Consider the following 20,244-nt stretch of genomic DNA (forward strand, 5'->3'; position numbering starts at 1 on the left):
AAATAGAAATCTGATCAAATGTTATTAAAATAAGTTCAGAACTTCTCAAATTACCCTTTATAACTTAGACTTTCTCTGTTTTATCAAAGAGCACCTCTTATTGATATCTGAGTGTTATTGGCAAGTTTGACATGGCTGGAGTATTATGTGCAGAGATGTATATGTATCTCTTACTGGTTTTTAGGCACCCCCAGGAAAGAACTTGATTCTGCTGATCAGCAGCCTTTGTTGGTCAGACAATTGTAGAAGAGGTTAATAGCCCCAACATATTTTCCAGCTTTGTGTAACATGTGATCTATATATTGATGGATAGGAGACACCACTGTTGTCTTAAAGTCTAGGTGAAAAGGGAAAAAAATAATTTTTTTTAAAATAAATTTATTTATTTTATTTATTTATTTTTGGCTACGTTGAGTCTTCGTTGCTGTGCGTGGGCTTTCTCTAGTTGCGGCGAGCGGGCGCTACTCTTCATTGCGGTGCGTGGGCTTCTCATTGCAGTGGCTTCTCTTGTTGCAGAGCATGGGCTCTAGGCGCACAGGCTTCAGTAGTTGTGGCTCACGGGCTTAGTTGCTCCACGGCATGTGGGATCTTCCTGGACCAGGGCTCGAACCCGTGTCCCCTGCATTGGCAGGTGGAGTCTTAACCACTGCGCCACCAGGGAAGCCCCAAGAACGGTTTTTAACATCAAAATTGTTTGACTGAAAAGTGTCTGTGATTTTGCAATATTAAAAAAAAAAGAGACTCCCTCTTGTGAGAACACCAGAATCACAACTAGCTGCTGGACAATCATCGACAGGAAGACCCTGGAACTCACCAAAAAAGATACCCCACATCCAAAGACAAAGGAGAAGCAACAATGAGATGGTAGGAGGGGCGCAATCACAGTAAAATCAAATCCCATAACTGCTGGGTGGGTGACTCACAGACTGGAGAACACTTATACCACAGAAGCCCACCCACTGGAGTGAAGGTTCTGAGCCCCACATCAGGCTTCCCAACCTGGGGGAGGAATTCCTAGAGAATCAGACTTTGAAGGCTAGAGGGATTTGATTGCAGGACTTCAACAGGACTCGGGGGAAACAGAGACTCTCCACTGTTGGAGGGCATACACAAAGTAGTGTGTGCATCAGAACCCAGGGGAAGGAGCAGTGACCCCAGGGGAGACTGAACCAGGCCTACCTGCTAGTGTTGGAGGGTCTCCTGCAGAGGCGGGGGGTGGCAGTGGCTCACCGTGAGGACGAGGACCCTGGCAGCAGAAGTTCTGGGAATTACTCCTTGGCGTGAGCCCTCCCAGAGTCTGTCATTAGCCCCACCAAAGAGCCCAGGTAGGCTCCAGTGTTGGATTGCCTCAGGCCAAACAACCAAGAGGGAGGGAAGCCAGCCCCACCCATCAGCAGTCAAGCCGATTAAAGTTTTACTGAGTTCTGCCCACCAGAGCAACAGTCAGCTCTACCCACCACCAGTCCCTCCCATCAGGAAACCTACACAAGCCTCTTAGATAGCCTCATCCACCAGAGGGCAGACAGCAGAAGCAAGAAGAACTACAATCCTGCAGCCTGTGGATCAAAAACCACATTCACAGAAAGATAGACAAGATAAAAAGGCAGAGGGCTATGAACCAGATGAAGGAACAAGATAAAACCCCAGAAAAACAACTAGATGAAGTGGAGATAGGTAACCTTCCAGAAAAAGAATTCAGAATAATGATAGTGAAGATGATCCAGGACCTCGGAAAAACAATGGAGGCAAAGATCGAGACGATGCAAGAAATGTTTAACAAAGACCTAGAAAAATTAAAGAACAAACAGATGAACAATACAATAACTGAAATGAAAACTACACTAGAAGGAATCAATAGCAGAATAACTGAGGCAGAAGAACGGATAAGTGACCTGGAAGACAGAATGGTGGAATTCACTGCTGTGGAATAGAATAAAGAAAAAAGAATGAAAATAAATGAAGACAGCCTAAGCGGCGTCTGGGACAACATTAATCGCAACAATATTTGCATTATAGGGGTCCCAGAAGGAGAAGAGAGAGAGAAAGAACCCGAGAAAATATTTGAAGAGATTATAGTCAAAAACTTCCCTAACATGAGAAAGGAAGTAGCCACCCAGGTCCAGGATGCACAGCGAGTCCCACACAGGATAAACCCAAGGAGAAACATGCCGAGACACATGGTAATCAAAGTGGCAAAAATTAAAGACAAAGAAAAATTATTGAAAGCAGCAAGGGAAAAACGACAAATAACATACAAGGGAACTCCCATAAGGTTAACAGCTGATTTCTCAGCAGAAACTCTACAAGCCAGAAGGGAGTGGCATGGTATACTTAAAGTGATGAAAGGGAAGAACCTACAACCAAGATTACTCTACCCGGCAAGGATCTCATGCAGATTTGAAGGAGAAATCAAAAGCTTCACAGACAAGCAAAAGCTAAGAGAATTCAGCACCACAAAACCAGCTCTACAACAAATGCTAAAGGAACTTCTCCAAGTGGGAAACAAAAGAGAAGAAAAGGACCTACAAAAAGAAACCCAAAACAATTAAGAAAATGGTCATAGGAACATACATATTGATAATTACCTTAAACGTGAATGGATTAAATGCTCCAACCAAAAGACACAGGCTTGCTGAATGGATACAAAAACAAGACCCATATATATGCTGTCTACAGGAGACCCACTTCAGACCTGGGGACACATACAGACTGAAAGTGAGGGGATGGAAAAAGATATTCCACGCAAATGGAAATCAAAGGAAAGCTGGAGTAGACATTCTCATATCCAATAAAATAGACTTTAAAATAAAGAATGTTACAAGAGACAAGTAAGGACACTACATAATGTTCAAGGGAACAATCCAAGAAGAAGATATAACAATTATAAATATATATGCACCCAACATAGGAGCACCTCGATAAATAAGGCAACTACTAACAGCTAGAAAAGAGGAAATTGACAGTAACACAATCATAGTGGGGGACTTTAACACCTCACTTACACCAATGGACAGATCATCCAAAATGGAAATAAATAAGGAAACAGAAGCTTTAAATGACACAATAGACCAGAGAGATTTAATTGATATTTATAGGACATCCCATCCAAAAATGGCAGATTATGCTTTCTTCTCAAGTGTGCACAGAACATTCTCCAGGATAGATCACATCTTGGGTCACAAATCGAGCCTCAGTAAATTTAAGAAAATTGAAATCATATCAAGCATGTTTTCTGACCACAATGCTATGAGATTAGAAATCAATTACAGGGAAAAAAATGTAAAGAACACAAACACATGGAGGCTAAACAATACGTTACTAAATAACCAAGAAATCACTGAAGAAATCAAAGAGGAAATCAAAAAATACCTAGAGACAAATGAAAATGAAAACATGACAATCCAAAATGTATGGGATGCAGCAAGAGCAGTTCTAAGAGGGAAGTTTATAGCTATCCAAGCCTACCTCAAGAAACAAGAAAAATCTCAAATAAACAATCTAACCTTACACCTAAAGGAACTAGAGAAAGAAGAACAAACAAAATCCAAAGTTAGCAGAAGGAAAGAAATCATAAAGATCAGAGCGGAAATAAATGAAATAGAAACAAAGAAAACAATAGCAGAGATCAATAAAACTAAAAGCTGGTTCTTTGAGAAGATAAACAAAATTGATAAAGCATTAGCCAGACTCATCAAGAAAAAGAGGGAGAGGACTTAAATCAATAAAATTAGAAATGAAAAAGGAGAAGTTACAACAGACACCGCAGAAATACAAAGCATCCTAAGAGACTACTACAAGCAACTCTATGCCAATAAAATGGACAACCTGGAAGAAATGGACAAATTCTCAGAGAAGTATAACCTTCCAAGACTGAACCAGGAAGAAATAGAAAATATGAACAGACTAATCACAAGTAATGAAATTGAAACTGTGATTGAAAATCTTACAACAAACAAAAGTCCAGGACCAGATGGCTTCACAGGTGAATTCTATCAAACATTTAGGGAAGAGCTAACACCCATCCTTCTCAAACTCTTTCAAAAAATTGCAGAGGAAGGAACACTCTGAAACTCATTCTATGAGGCCAGAAATACCCTGATACCAAAACCAGACAAAAATACTACAAAAAAAGAAAATTACAGGTCAATATCAGTGATGAATATAGATGCAAAAATCCTCAACAAAATACTAGCAAACAGAATCCAACAACACGTTAAAAGGATCATGCACCATGATCAAGTGGGATTTATCCCAGGGATTGCAAGGATTCTTCAGTATATGCAAATCAATCAATGTGATACACCATATTAACAAATTGAAGAAGAAAAACCATATGATCATCTCAATAGATGCAGAAAAAGCTTTTGACAAAATTCAACACCCATTTATGATAAAATCTCTCCAGAAAGAGGGCATAGAGGGAACCTACCTCAACATAGTAAAGGCCATATATGACAAACCCACAGCAAACATCATTCTCAATGGTGAAAAACTGAAAGCATTTCCTCTAAGATCAGGAACAAGACAAGGATGTCCACTCTCACCACTATTATTCAACATAGTTTTGGAAGTCCTAGCCACGGCAATCAGAGAAGAAAAAGAAATAAATTAATACAAATTGGAAAGGAAGAAGTAAAACTGTCACTGTTTGCAGATGACATGATACTGTACATAGAGAATCCTAAAAATGCCACCAAAAAAGTACTAGAGGTAATCAATGAATTTGCTAAAGTAGCAGGATACAAAATTAATGCACAGAAATCTCTTGCATTCCTATACACTAATGATGAAACATCTGAAAGAGAAATTAAGGAAACACTCTCATTTACCGTTGCAACAAAAAGAATAAAATACCTAGGAATAAACCTTCCTAGGGAGACAAAAGACCTGTATGCAGAAAACTATATGACACTGGTGAAAGAAATTAAAGATGATACCAACAGATGGAGAGATATACCATGTTCTTGGATTGGAAGAATCAATATTGTGAAAATGACTATACTACCCAAAGCAATCTACAGATTCAGTGCAATCCCTATCAAATTACCAATGGCATTTTTTACGGAACTATAACAAAAAAATCTTAAAATTTGTATGGAGACACAGAAGATCCCGACTAGCCAAAGCAGTCTTGAGGGAAAAAAACGGAGGTGGAGGAATCAGACTCCCTGACTTCAGACTATACTACAAAGCTACAGTAATCAAGACAATATGGTACTGGCACAAAAACAGAAACATAGATCAATGGAACAAGATAGAAAGCCCAGAGATAAACCCACGCACCTATGGTCAACTAATCTATGACAAAGGAGGCAAGGATATACAATGGAGAAAAGACAGTCTCTTCAATAAGTGGTGCTGGGAAAACTGGACAGCTACATGTAAAAGAATGAAATTAGAACACTCCCTAACACCATACACAAAAATAAACTCGAAATGGATTAGAGACCTAAATGTAAGACTGGACACTATAAAACTCTTAGAGGAAAACATAGGAAGAACACTCTTTGACATAAATCACAGCAAGATCGTTTTTGATCCACCTCCTAGAGTAATGGAAATAAAAACAAAAATAAACAAATGGGACCTAATGAAACTTCAAAGCTTTTGCACAGCAAAGGAAACCATAAACAAGACGAAAAGACAACCCTCAGAATGGGAGAAAATATTTGCAAACGAATCAACTGACAAAGGTTCAATCTCCAAAATATATAAACAGCTCATGCAGCTCAATATTAAAGAAACAAACAACCCAATCCAAAAATGGGCAGAAGACCTAAATAGACATTTCTCCAAAGAAGACATACAGATGGCCAAGAAGCACATGAAAAGCTGCTCAACATCACTCATTATTAGAGATATGCAAGTCAAAACTACAATGAGGTATCACCTCACACCAGTTAGAATGGGCATCATCAGAAAATCTACAAACAACAAATGCTGGGGAGGGTGTGGAGAAAAGGGAACCCTCTTGCCCTGTTGGTGGGAATGTAAATTGATACAGCCACTGTGGAAAACAGTATGGAGGTTCCTTAAAAAACTAAAAAGAGAATTACCGTATGATCCAGCAATCCCACTACTGGGCATATACCCAGAGAAAACCATAATTTAAAAAGACACATGCACCCCAGTGTTCATTGCAGCACTATTTACAATAGCCAGGTCATGGAAGCAACCTAAATGCCCATCGACAGACGAATGGATAAAGAAGATGTGGTACATATACACAGTGGAATATTACTTAGCCATAAAAAGGAACGAAATTGGGTGATTTTTTGAGACGTGGATGGATCTAGAGACTGTCATACAGCGTGAAGTAAGTCAGAAAGAGAGAAACAAATATCGTATATTAACGCATGTATGTGGTACCTAGAAAAATGGTACAGATGAGCCGGTTTGCAGGGCAGAAGTTGAGACACAGATGTAGAGATCAAATGTATGGACACCAAGGGGGGAAAGCTGTGAGGGGGGTGGGGATGGTGGTGTGATGCATTGGGCAATTGGGATTGACATGTTTACACTGATGTGTATAAAATTGATGACTAATAAGAACCTGCTGTATAAAAAAATAAATAAAATGAAATTCAAAAATTAAAAAAAAATCCAAATAAAAAAAAAAAAAAAAAAGGAAAGTTTGAATCATCTGCTTTGACCTGTACATGTGTAAGGGCCATTATGGTAGTTCTTGAGTTGCCTATACTTTTTCAGGCAAAGGTACATACAGCTAATCATTTTTTTATGTTGTAATTGGTAAATTGGTTACACGTTACATGCTAGGCTTCAGAGGCTCAGTATAGTTGCTGGTTTAGTTTAGTTTTATAGTTGTAGTTTTTTTTTTAATATATATATATCTGAGTCACTTTGCTGTACAGCAGAAGTTAACAGAACATTGTAAATCAACTATACGTCAATAAAATTTAAAAAAAAACTACAACTATAAAACTAAACTTATGTAAGTCCCCTACATACAAATGAGCTCCGTTCTAGGAGCGCATTTGTAAGTCCAATTTGTTTGTAAGTCCAACAAAGTTAGCCTACGTACCCAACTAACACAATTGGCCATATACCGCTGCTTTTACACTTGCTTCCAGACATCCTGGGCTTGAAATAAAGATACCATACTACTGTATCTATACAGTGCTGTACAGTAAAGTGCACAAAACACAACCACTTGTAGAGGATGCACACATGTGACAGTGTATGTCAGACACATGGTCTAACGTGATTGGACATGCAAACGCATGTTCTTATCTTTGAAAGTTCGCAACTTGAAGGTTTGTATGTAGGGGACTTACTATATACATACATACATATATATATTTTCTTTTCCATTATGGTTTATCACAGGATATTGAATATAGTTCCTTGTGCTATACAGTGGGACCTTGTTGTTTAATAGTTGTAGTTCCTAACTCCACCTCAGTTAATTCAAAATGTGAAGAGTCCATTGTGAAAAACACTGTTAGAGTAGAAGGAATTTGAGGTTTATCAGAATAAACATTAATACAATAGATGCTTTGCCTAAAATCACAAAAACAGTCAAGAATTTAAAACTACCTGTTAGTTTGTTATGATACTATTTGTAAAACAGTGACATAAATGAAATTTTTCTGCAATGTGTTATTTTGACAGAATTTCTGTCACTATCTTCAGATGGAATTCCTCATCTAAATGGAAACTAGGTAGAAAACCATTTAAGGAACGCTATAGGACAGAAATTTTAAAGGGAGTTATCAGTAATCAGCATAGAATCTTAAGCCAATAGGGAAAAAATTGAAGGTTACCAAATTTGATAAGTTTTTGCTAATCCTAAATTCTTCAAAAGATCCTTTTGAAGTTTTCTGAAATTTTAAATCATTTTTGTCTATCATATAATTATGTTTTGCTTAAGTTTTTAAGTGTTCAATATTTGTTATAATTAGTTATTTTAAACATCCTTCCTGTATGAGTGCAAATAAACTGTTTTTGTTTTCTGTGGGGAGAAGGTTGTCCACTTTCACTTTGGAAGCCATTTTTACTAGTTGCACCTTTGGAAACCTGTGTTCCAGGAGCTAAACAACTGCCACACAATTGAACTTTTAGACCACAACCTGTTCCTGAATTGGGAATTGTTTGCAAATTCAAGAATATTAGTTAAAAGTACTAATTGTGAAATTAAATCATTGGTTGACTTCAGTTATCTTTTCCTAAAGATATGTATGTTATTATTATGGTATTATTATGATGATGATGATGTTATGTTAAGATATTATGTTATTATATGTATTATTACAACATACAAAAAGTATGTTGTAATAATACCTTATTCACAACTCAGGTATAATTTTCAGTTTTAGGCAATTCATACTCTTGAATCTTTATAGGAGTGAATTATTTTGTTTTGTCAGATTAATTTTGCAGCTACATCAGAAGAGTAAATGATGTGGTTATTTATAAAAGCTACTTGAAGTAGATAAATGGCAAGTCATTGTGAGGTGAAATATCTTCAGAGTGATAATCATAGCCATTTAGAGGTTATTTGTGTATTAGAAAGATAGTAATCACAACAACAGATATTAAATTACTCCATTTAATACAAGCAGCAATCATATGTCTGGGTATAGTTGCCTCAATAACATGCATAATTTTAAACAAAATTATATATAGTAACTGCCTTCTCTCTATTCCTATTGCTACTATCATAGTCTAAGCTCTTATCACCTGACAACTGGATCTCTCTCTCTCTCTCTCTCTCTCTCTCTCTCTCTCTCTCCTCTGTTTGCATCTCCAATTCAGTAAATCATGACAGGTTTGAGCGCAGCTCTGTGCTAGAAACAGTGCAAAAAACTGAGGACACAGTGGGGACCAAGAGAGACCTAGTCCTTACTACACTGAGTTTACAGTATAGCCGGGAAGACCAGCATTGATAGGGAATTATAATTTGATAATTAGGGTGTGTTCTAAAAGGAGAAGTCAGGAACCATGGGAGACGATAACAGGACCAACTTCAGCTCAACTGAGACCAGAAAGGGTGAGTAGGAGATGGGCAGATGAAGAAGGAGGAGGTGAGGGGTGAGCGCCCTGGAGCAGAGCAAAGTCTACATGGAAAGGCCAAGATTGACAAAGAACTTGCACTCTAACCAGTATTGTTATATATGATGAAGACAGATTTCAGAATATAGATAGAGGTTTTAGAGCTTGGGTTCTACTCAGACCTAAATGCTAATTCCAACTGAGTAATTTATTATCTTTGTGCATTTAGGCAAGTAACTTAATGACTGCAAACCTTGATTTCCTGATCTGCCAAATAGGACAATAAATTCCTATATCATAGGATTGCTGTGAGTATTTAAATGAGGCAGTGCATGTAAAGCTCTTAGCATAGTGCCCGGCATATAATAAATGCTCAGTAAATGGTGGCTAGTGTTTAGGTAGAATAGATCCAACTTGCTGATCTCTGCAAGCTGCCTTTTTAGCCTTTGATTCCTTCCTCAGTCTATCCTGAATATTACAGTCTACAACCCTTCTCTGAAATGCTAAAATCTGAAAGCTCTGAAAACAGAATTTTATCATTTGGCCCCGAAACCCAGCCTGGCTTGAGGCTGTATATAATCTTTACTTATCCTGTCTTGTGGAGTATTCATGTTTCCCTGCTAACCTTGAATGCATTTGATTTAGGGTGCCAGCCCAGATCGCGCTGGGTGTGTTTTGTAATATAGAGTACACATACCATATTCCTTTCTAAAATGTGAAGCACTATGAATTCCGAAACACATCTGGCTTTGAGAGTTTCAGATAAGAGATTGTGGACCTGTACCACCCGAAGTCATCTTTCTAAAATTCCACCTTCTCCATGTCTGTCTCTGAATCAGGAGCTCATAAGGACCCTCGATGGTTGTCAGACATAGTCTAGACTACTCCTTGTGGTTTTCAAGACTGTCTCTAATCTGTCCCCACTGTCAACTGAAAAAAATGTACAACCTAAAAGTTGAGAATTATGTTCTATTGGGCAGATTTTCTAAGGACTTAAGCCCGGAAGACAGACTCTCAGATCGCTCTGAGGGAGTGCTCCAAAGAGGTAAGGGAGGAGCCAGGATATGTAGGAGTTTTTGCAACAAAAACAGGTAGTCGGAACATCAAAAGATTACTGTGAATTAAAGAAAATCTGATATCTCAAGTTAATGAATTTGGCGCTCCTCTAGGTATGGGAAGATGCAAGAGTCTGGGCTCATTGAAATCATTCCTTTGGTATGCACCTTAACAACCTAGGGCCAGTACCTGCTTTTCTCCATTCTGAATCCCGTCAGGGTGCACAGCTGGGACAGCTGCAATGGCTGAGGGCTTGATGGCTGCAATATCCTTTGTTTACTGATATGGCAGGCGACATTTTTCATCCCCACCACCCTACATGTTCGAAATTTAATACCCTCTAACTTGAACCCTTTGTTTCCTAAGGCTGCTTCCCTAAAGTAAAATGTTAACACTGCTCCCTGTCTCACTTCCTTTTCTTCCTCTCTTTCTGGCTATTCAAATCCTACCCAGCAATTAGGGCACAATTCTTTATAGTTTCTTAATGAAGCTATATTTATTTCTTCTCTGAATTCCTATTGTACTTAATTTATTCACCAAATATTTGAGCAGGGAACTTGTTTTCTAGAAGCTAGAACATAAGTAAGTAAATAGGTAAGCGAACAGATAATTTCAGGTAGTGGTTCTGCTATGAAAATAGTAAGACAGGACATGTGATAGTGCCCAGGGAGGAGGAGCAGGAACATACCTCAGAATCTCCTCTGTGGTTAGTTTTCACTCCCTGGTTAGATTGTAAATGCCTTAAGGGTAGAATCACATCTTAAACTTATCTTTGCCACAAAGTGCTGAGCCTATGATGGGTTCTGAAACATTAATGTTTGGTGGAGACATCTGTCTTTTTTTTAAAACAGAGAAGGTAAAAATTTATTTATTAAATATAGAGCCCCACTTGGCTAACTCATTGATCTAAGAGTATCTATTATGTACAAAGTACTGTGCTGGGCAAAGCTGGCTTTCTTTTCATTTCTGTTGCTTTTTATTCGTAGAATTATAAAGAACTTCCACGTCCCAACAGTTTTCCCATTTGAAATGGTTTAGTACCTACAGAAGAAGTTACTACTTGAAAAACCTGGATTATTCGTGCAATTGTTTCTGATTAATTCAGGTACTAAGTGACTTCCTCTAATTCATTAGCATGAACGGTTTTTAAGACCTAAGTGGCAAACATACGTTTCTTTAAAAATTTTATGTTTATTTCTCTATTAATTTCTTTTGATTGAGGTATAGTTGATTTACAGTGTTGCATTAGTTTCTGGTGTACAGCAAAGTGATTCCGTTTTTTTTTCTCTCCTTTTAATTAATTTTTATTGGAGTATAGTTGCTTTACAATGTTGTGCTGATTCAGTTATACATACATACATATATGTATTCATTTCCAGATTCTTTTCCTGCATAGATTATCACAAGATAGTGAATATAGTTCCCTCTGCTGTACAGTAGGTCCTTGTTGCTTATCTATTTTATGTATAGTAGTTTGTATTTGTTAATCCCAAACTCCTAATTTATCTCCCCCACCCCGTACTTTTCCCCTTTGGTAACCATAAATTTGTTTTCTAAAACATGTTTCTTGAGCGCTTCACCCCTAGTCCTTACTGAACATTCTTGTTACACAGAAGAGACTGCTGGATTTCCATATCATAGACACCCCTCTTGGCAATTAAATATTGAAGTTCGTGGCAAGACAATTAATTTAAGCTCGAGAAGAACTTGTTGTGATAGATTTCTGAAACTTATCCAGTGAACTAACATGGTCTTTTGCTTCATGAAGAAAACTGAAGCCCTATACTGTGATGTCATATTTGATTTCTGGTAGATGCACATTTTGTTCTTTATATTGAAAGAGCATCTTGAAAAGCAAATCCCAAAAGGAATTTTTTTCTTGTTGTAAAAATGGTGGAAAGAATTCTGATTTGTAATAGCCAAGAGCTCAGGTGGGTTCAGATTTGAGGCTTTTGATTTGACAGTGCTTCTGAGATGGTGTCCTTTTGGTTACAAATATAGAAAAGTATAGAAAAGTATTGCTCTATTAAAATGATGAAATGGACAGTTTGAGATGCTCACAGTAGCAAAGTAAGGTGGAGAATTGGAGCTTAATGCCTGTAACTTCATCTTCTCAACTACTAGGCTTTTGCCCTTTGAGGTCAGGGCCATGTCTCTTTAAATCCCAGTGCCTCGCACACTGCCAGCTGATCTATCATCTATTCGGAAGTGCTAATACTGATGGAAGAATGCAGTGCCTAAGAGGACATGTGGGTGTCTGAAAATTCCCCTTACTGTTAGAAAGGAGATGAAAGAATGTTTTAGAGTAATTTTAAATACAGGCAGTAATAGTTCAATGGTTTTGAAAGCCGATTTTTTTTTCCTCCTGTCTTCTTAGAATCAAACCTCTATCTACATTGATCTCAGTTCTAAAAATCAGATTATATATACCTTTTTTGGTGAAACAAACACAGCGGAGAGGTAGGTACTCAACTAAAACAATCTTCATAGTAAAGGGATTTGAATGGCTGAACAGAATATTCAGCTTGGTTGCCAGATGGTTAAATAGCCTTGAATTGTCTTGATTGGTCTTACTGATTTGTAAAGTTCAGGGTGAATCCAGGATCTGAAAAGTTGAAAGGCAGCACTTTAAAGAATAATTACTTCCTTCTGTGACTGCTGCTGATCTGAATAAGTATTGGTCAGGGATGTCATCTAGAGATTTCAAACCCTGGATCAGTGGTTGAGATGGATGGCCTTTCTTAAAGGTCCTTCTTACTTGGAAAGTATATGGAGGTTATGATAGAGTACCACCCGAACAGTGCTCTCAGAATTTCTCTGTTGTGATTGTTCTTTCATTCATCTGATCTTTGACTAGACTACAACTTCTGTAAGGTGCGTGCTTATCTTGTTTATGATTGTATTCCTAGTGCCCAGCACTGAACAGGTGCATAGTAGATGCTCAAATATTTGTTCAATTGAATTGAACATGCTATTCTATATTATATTGCCCTGCCCTACTTAGAGATTAAGAAACTTAAGCTGGGTAAATAATTGACCCTTCATCTTTATTGTGATGGCCAACTTACTTTCTCTAAAAGAGAAGAAAATAGTCAAAGTCAAAGAAGTGTGGCCAAGTTTTTGAGTTGGTGGTGAGACTTTTGAATTGTATGCAATTCAGTTGTCCAATTTCTGTGGTACTGGAGTAATTGCAAGATGTTTATAAAACATTGTATTACCATGTAACATTAGCCATAAGAGAGTCGAATCTTTACATCTTGCTGTTTTTGTTAATTTCTGCCTGATCGAGAAAATTAAAACTTAATTTTCTTGCAATAATGGCTCCTGCATTTCAATCAGAAATTCAGCATTAGAGTTTATAAGTAAATCATCCATTTCTCTTATTCATAAGGGGTTGAGACTCTGGAGTGAAACTTTTATAATTATGCAGTACTCATAGAGTACTGTGGTAAGTTATACTTAATATAACTGATCATAAATGAAGTTTAATAAACTCTAATTGCTTGACTAATTCACAAGCGTATTGCTTTTCTAGAGTTGATTTTAATGAAAATATACGGTCACTATACTCGTTGGTGTAATATGCCCTCATCCTAATGACCATTATCATTAGATTTGCAATAAAAACTTACTAAAATGACTTTAGTCAGTGCTTTTAATTCAGGGGTGTGACTCTAATAAACATTTTTTTGGTCATTTTTTGTTGTTGTTTTAACTCCATAGTAGCTCTATAGTTTGTACACAGGAGTAAAATCCATATTGTCTGCTTGCAAGTGGTGTGAGAGAGAGAGGTGCATGCACCTATATAAATTACATTCAGATAAAATTTGAGAGCTTGTCCCTGTAGAACATCATTATAAATGAGACTGTACCTTAATACAACCATTTAAAAATGTTTTACAGGTCAATTCACATAAAAATGACTGCGATTGAATCTTGTCAAAGAGATAGCTCTTTACAGTTCTCTGAACTTTTTTCATGTTGGTGGTGTTTTTGTTATTGTTCTCCTTTTGTAACTTTCTCTTTTTTTGACTAATGTATAAAAACAGTTGTGTGCCAGAAATAATTTATTTTCTATTGCAGATAATTTAAGTGTAATTTATACAATAATTTCAATGTATTTTTAATGTGCAGTGGCCAAAAATGGCCCCCTCCTAAACTCAAACTCTTCAAATGTCCTTAAAGATTTTTCTTTTCAATAGACTACATTTGTCTCTCTTTTCTGAAAAGTTGTAGAGTTATAAGTAATGGTCTCAAGAAGATATTTATGACAGCAGAGTTTTCCATGAGGGAAATCTATGAGAAAAATATCCATATCAGTCAAATGTGCATGGTTTTATAGGATATCCAGTCTGTAGTTGAATGAAACTTGTAAATCAAGAAATCATAAGCACAGTGTTTTTCTTTATGGTTCTCTATTACAAGTAATTGGGATAATTTTTTACATGAATATAATTTCCTCTTTGTCTTAAGGTGTTCTATCATTCTTAAAGATGCCTTTTAGGAAAAAATAGTCTTTAAGAAGACACTAAACAAAGCATAGTTCTCCTCCATTTTTGACCATGGGTCCACATTTGGTTTATTAATAACCAAACTTTAAACTCAAGGGACGCTCTAGAAATAGAAAGGTACCTAGCCGGATTGACATTCCAGTAGAGGGAAGAGTGGGTGCACAAACAGGACATAATGAGGCATGCGGTGGGAAAAGGATTTCCATTTTTCCATAGCACACAGATCATTGAGGGAAGACGTAGAAGGTAGCCTAGGGCTGAATAATACAGGGCTTTGAATGCCATATTAAGGGTATTAGTCTTTATTCTGTAGGTCATCAGGAGCCACTGAATACAGATGGGCAAGTAATAGTCATTTATAGTTTTTTGTTGAGTTCTGTGTGCCAAACACTGATCTAGGCATTAAGGGTACATCCCTGAAACAAACAGATGAAAACTTTGGTTCTCATGGAGCTCACATTTTTAGTGGGAGAAACAGACAAAAATAAATTACAGAGTATGTGAGAATGTGGTAAGTTTTATTGAAAAAAGGAAAGCAGAGCATGCTAAAGCAGGTCAGGAGAGTGTGGAGGAGGTGGGTGTTTCCATTTAAATAGGATGGACAGAGTAGGTCTCCCTGAGCAAGAACTTGAAAGGGGGAGGAGTGATGGAGGAAAGCATATGGATAACGGAAAAGAGCATTCCAGGTAGAGGGAAGTGACAGTATATGTGGCTTATTGCCTTATTGGGGAACAGTGAGGTGGTTGCTGTGACTAGAGCTGAGTGAATGAAAGGAACTGTAGTAGGAGATGAGGTCAGAGGAGTATGAAGAGTATGCAGCTCCATAGGGCCTTGCAGGCTATTGTAACGATTTTGACTTTCACTGGGAGTGAAAATAGGGCACCATTGGAAAGTTTTGAGCAGAGGAGTGACATGATCTGACTTGGGTTTGTTTGTTTTTTTTTTTTTCTGACTAAAGTCCATGGTTTATTCAGATTTCTTTAGCTTTTTCTTTTCTTTTCTTTTCTTTTGACAGAAAAGTAGGATTTATTGGTGCACGTGAGTAAGGAGGGGACATCCTCAAGGCTCTCATGAGTGCAGGGCCCGCCATGTGTCCAGGGGGCCACGATTAAGGATGTATTTCACCCCACAGCCATCCGGGAGGAGCCGCTTATCTGCCACCATGTTTTCAAATTCATCTGCATTAAACTTAGTAAATCGCCACTTCTTGGAGATGTGGATCTTCTGGCAGCCAGGGAACTTGAACTTGGCCCCGCACAGGGCCTCAAACACGTGCTCCTCGCTCTGCAGCTTGGTGCGGATGGACATTATGACTTGGCCAATGTGGACCCTGGCCACTGTGCCCTGGGGCTTTCCAAAGGCACCGCGTATACCTGTCTGGAGCCTAGATTGGGGGCAGCATGCCGGTCACGAATGCCCGCTGGAAAGGGCTGTCTCCAGGGTCCCTTAGGGCAACGCATACAGGCAACAGGCTGCATACATTACTGAGGAGGCTGCTGCTTGCAGCCATTGCACACTTGGCCCCCACGGGGAAAAGAGCAGGGTTGGTTTAATTGGCTGCAAACTGACTTGGGTTTTAATACTGTCACTTCCTCAATGTGTTCAGAATGAACTATAGCAGGGTAAAGGTGGAAAAAGGGAGATAGGTTAGGAGGTTCTTACAGAAATCTAGGGAAGAGGTGATGTGATGGTGACTTGAACCAGATCTTTGCTTGAAGAAGATGACTTTGGCAATGAGGAGAGAATGGTGGCAGAGGTAATTATTAGGAGGCTACTGCCAGTGATTAGACTCTAAACTGGGATGGTTTGTGCGGGAATGAAGAAGAAACTGCAGAAAGATCACCATGGAACTTGACAACTGTTTTGGCTGTAGGGAATGAGGAGAGGGAGGAGACCAAGGTGACACGGAAGTCTTAAAATTGGATGGTACCATTACCATAAACATGACCCTTTTTTTGAAAGTCTGTCCTAACCCTCTGTGACAACCCTTGGTGCTCATGTAGTGTTTCCACTGGGTTATTAATTATATACCCGCTTTTTCCTACTCTATTTTCCCTCCTATTACCCACCTAGAGAGCTGAGAGAACAGCTCTGATTCTTACAATTGTGGCAGTAGTAAGATATAATTAGGAATGAAGAATTATGAAAGACCAAAGAATCTAAATTTGTATATAGTTTGTATATGAAGAATAACCAGCCGCTGGAAGAACATTAGTGTATATTGGTCAAAATGAATTTAGTAGGTGACACATAAGACGTGTTAGGGAAGGACTTTGGTTGCCGGGGGAATGCTCTTCGGGATGATGCTTGACCCCCTGGTAATGATGGCAAAAGGCAGTTACCCAAAGGAAAGTGAAACTGATGGGGCTTGGGGCATATCTGTGAATTTGAGGTTACCATGAACTGTTTCAATTCAGTAGTTCAACCCTAATATCCTACAGCTTAATTATACCACCTGAAGAGGTCATATGTTGACTAAGAGTTAGTATCTAGTGACAACCAGATCTGTGGTCCGTGGGCGAGTCACTTAGCCTCTTCAAGCTTCAGTTTCACCATTTGTAAATTGAGAGGTTTTGACCAGATTATCTCAAATTTCATCCAATTTAATAGTGTCTAACTCCATACTGTGGGATTTAATATGGAAAAAAATATGTTAATTTCAAAAAAAAAAAAAGAAGAGAGTGGAGGTGGGAGAAGAGGAGAAAACTCAAGTCTCTTCCCATAAGACAAGGTGGAACTATTGCTAGCAATGCTTTTTTGTTGTTGTTTTTTCTGTCCCCCATGATTAAACTATCAACATATATTCAGTTGAGATACAGACTTAAGGCATGCGAGACATATGTGTACCTTAACTTAGAGAATTTGACTAAAATCTTATTTTCCCCAAATTTACATATTCACTTTGAAGATTTATATGTTTCCAATCTTGAGTTTATAACCCCAAAGGATGGGAAGAAAAGAAAAGCAGGGGTTGCTTGAAGAACTGTATAATCTGTCTAATAAATAACACAGGTGGACAAGTACATATCTGGATGGTAGCAGGGTAGTTGAGGCACTTTTGAGACTTTGACATTTCTCACTCTGATTTTACGTGACAGGAAATCATGAAGCTTGTCACTGTGCATAGAACAGTTTTCTGTATCCCACTGGGAAAATTAAAGAGAAAATACCAGGTAGAGATAGTCCTAGGGTGAACTGATCTCTCTTAAAAAGGCTTCAGTTCTGATATAAGTAATCCCCCTTCTTTTCTTTTTTCTAGGCAGTAAAGATTGATTGGGGTTTGTGTCAGCAGGATGTGATGAAGACATAGTACAAAGATGTAGAAGTGTAAATCCCTGAGGGAATAGATGGATTAAAAGTAGAAAAAGAACTACACATATAATAGTATGTTTGTCCCAACTGATGGAGGGGAGGATGATCTTTAACAGCATTTAGCTGGTGATATTTGAAGACAGTTTTATGAGATCCTGTGACGAAATAATTCTCACTTAAAACTCTTAATGGAATTCTCCCCACCAGTGATACGACCATATTTTTCTTAGTTAAAAGGGATGTGAGCATGCATGATGTACATCATTCAGCTTCTGTTGTAGGAAATAAACATACAGGTTGTGGCAGAAGGGTTAATTTCAGTTCCTAACAGGCGATTTAAAAAAATATGGTTCTTTCCTAATCACATCTCTTAACTAGCACTACAACATATTTCAACATATTTATAATATAATAATAACTGCTTTCATGCTGATTGTATGTTATTGTAAGATCTTGAAGTATCTTCTGAATCCTGGAAGATTACTAAATTGTTAACTGTTACTTTGCTTACTTTAATATTGCTTTATTACTCCAGTATTGTTTGTACTCTACGTGGTAGTTTTTATTAACCACTGTATTTTATTAACTAGAGTATACCATTTCCAATGATTCTCAACATTAGAAGTAGAAAACCACATGCAAAAAAAAGGAAGTGTTGGGGTTTTTGAGAAATGGGCATGTATTAACAGAATCAGTAAGTTCAATGTTATCTAGAATATTTATAAGGTGTTCATTAAATTATCTATCAGATGCAACTGAGTTCTAGACTGAGCTGTTTCATTATATGTCATTACTATTAAATGCGACATTTTTCCTGTTGTTCATGTTTTTAAAAGTTTTATGTATCTCAAAAATATGATTATTCATTCTAAAACTTTGAAAAATCTTGAAAGGGCTTATGACTTTTTTATATCTGTTCTCACGTTTGAGCACTGTGGTAGTGATGTCTGATCCAAATCTGACTTTGGGAACTTGGGAGTCATCTTCAAAAACGAAGAGACACCCCCTTCACCAAACCTTCATTTTTAATCCTTAATAAGTTGTTTTTTTCTTTTGTAAAGAATGTGTTTATAGATTTAAAGTTTCTAATTCTCTTTGAAGAGTTATAGTTGATAAAATAAAAAATGAGAATCATTCAATTATTTTCTTGTTTGATCTATGAATTTCTCTTATCTGACAGGTATTTCTTTTTTTTTTTTCCTTTTTGGTTTTAATAGAACATTCAAATAAAAACTTTGGCAGATGATGTGGTAAGGTGGACTTAGTAGCATGTTATTACCTTACTTATGCATGTTGCCTTTTTATTAAAGTGGGTGGACATTAAAGCATTGATATATGTAAAGTTATAAAAAGCCTAGATGTTTACAAAGTACAGTAGATGGAAGAATTGTCAATAGAGTGGCTTTTCTTTTTTTTGATATACACATAAGCAATTGTATGTGTTCTCAAAATAATTTTGATATTACCATCCTGATATATACCTTAGCCAATTTAAAAAAATCTGTATAAATCTAACTCTGGAAAACACAAATATTTCCTTTCTCAATAGCCATGTAAATTGACTCTGAATATGTTAAGCATTAATATTAACAGTAAAGGAAATTAATTTAAAATGGAAAGGAAGTTAAGTTCATTATGTTAGAAATGTGGTATTACACTTAAAATCCTCAAATATTTTTGATCTGAGTCTATCATAGTAAAACTTATTAAAAGTTATGGGCTTAAAATTTAAATGTGCCCTTTTATAGCTAAACTTTTAAAATATGGTATTTTAAGTATTTTTTCTTTGTGAAATTACCTGTCTACAAATAATGTAGAATATCGTTCATGATTTAAGGAAGTGAAAGTATGTGGCTTAACTTTATTTTCTTATCAAGATATAGCTGAAAGCAAAAGCCAATTTTCTAGATTGAAGTGAAGGGCATAGTGGAAGATCAAATATATATGTAAATAATGCTACTCAGTAAAAAAGCCAACACTGCAAAAGTAAATATTAAGTGATATGAAGGGAAGGGAACAAAGATATGTTGATTTAATGGTCGATTGCATATTTAAATGCTTTTGTGTCCACCATATCTTTTAGTGAAATTTGACTCTTGGTTATGTACTCAGCTTATTTGGGATTGCTTAATGTTTTTTCTTGAGTTGTTTGAGTTATATTACATATCTAATCTAACTTAATTTTCCTCAAAGACATTCAAATTTAAAAGAAAATATGAAAATATAGAAGGTGATTCGAAGAAATGAATCTTTATGTGAACACTGGGCTACCAGGGACTCGTGAATTTAGCGAGTCACTTTTTCTGCGAAATGAGAGAGTCGGCCTAGGTGATTTTTCAAGTTTCTTCCCAGC

The 20,244-nt window shown here is 37.1% G+C and overlaps 1 protein-coding gene across 7 annotated transcripts in view; it reads left to right on the forward strand.

The window, feature by feature from the left end:
* Positions 1-20,244, forward strand: part of DIAPH2 (diaphanous related formin 2) — an 860,940-nt gene that overhangs the window by 38,548 nt on the left and 802,148 nt on the right. For 6 of the 7 annotated variants that reach the window (XM_082377063.1, XM_082377064.1, XM_082377061.1 and 3 more), the window contains exon 2: positions 19,109-19,141. The exons of the other annotated variant lie outside the window; for it this stretch is intronic. In XM_082377063.1, coding sequence (XP_082233189.1) covers positions 19,109-19,141 — 33 coding nt within the window. The remainder of the gene's footprint in view (positions 1-19,108; positions 19,142-20,244) is intronic. 7 annotated transcript variants of the gene reach the window in all.

The sequence above is a fragment of the Balaenoptera borealis genome, assembly GCF_965194805.1.
Source record: "Balaenoptera borealis genome assembly, chromosome: X".
Classification (NCBI taxonomy): Eukaryota; Metazoa; Chordata; class Mammalia; order Artiodactyla; family Balaenopteridae; genus Balaenoptera; species Balaenoptera borealis.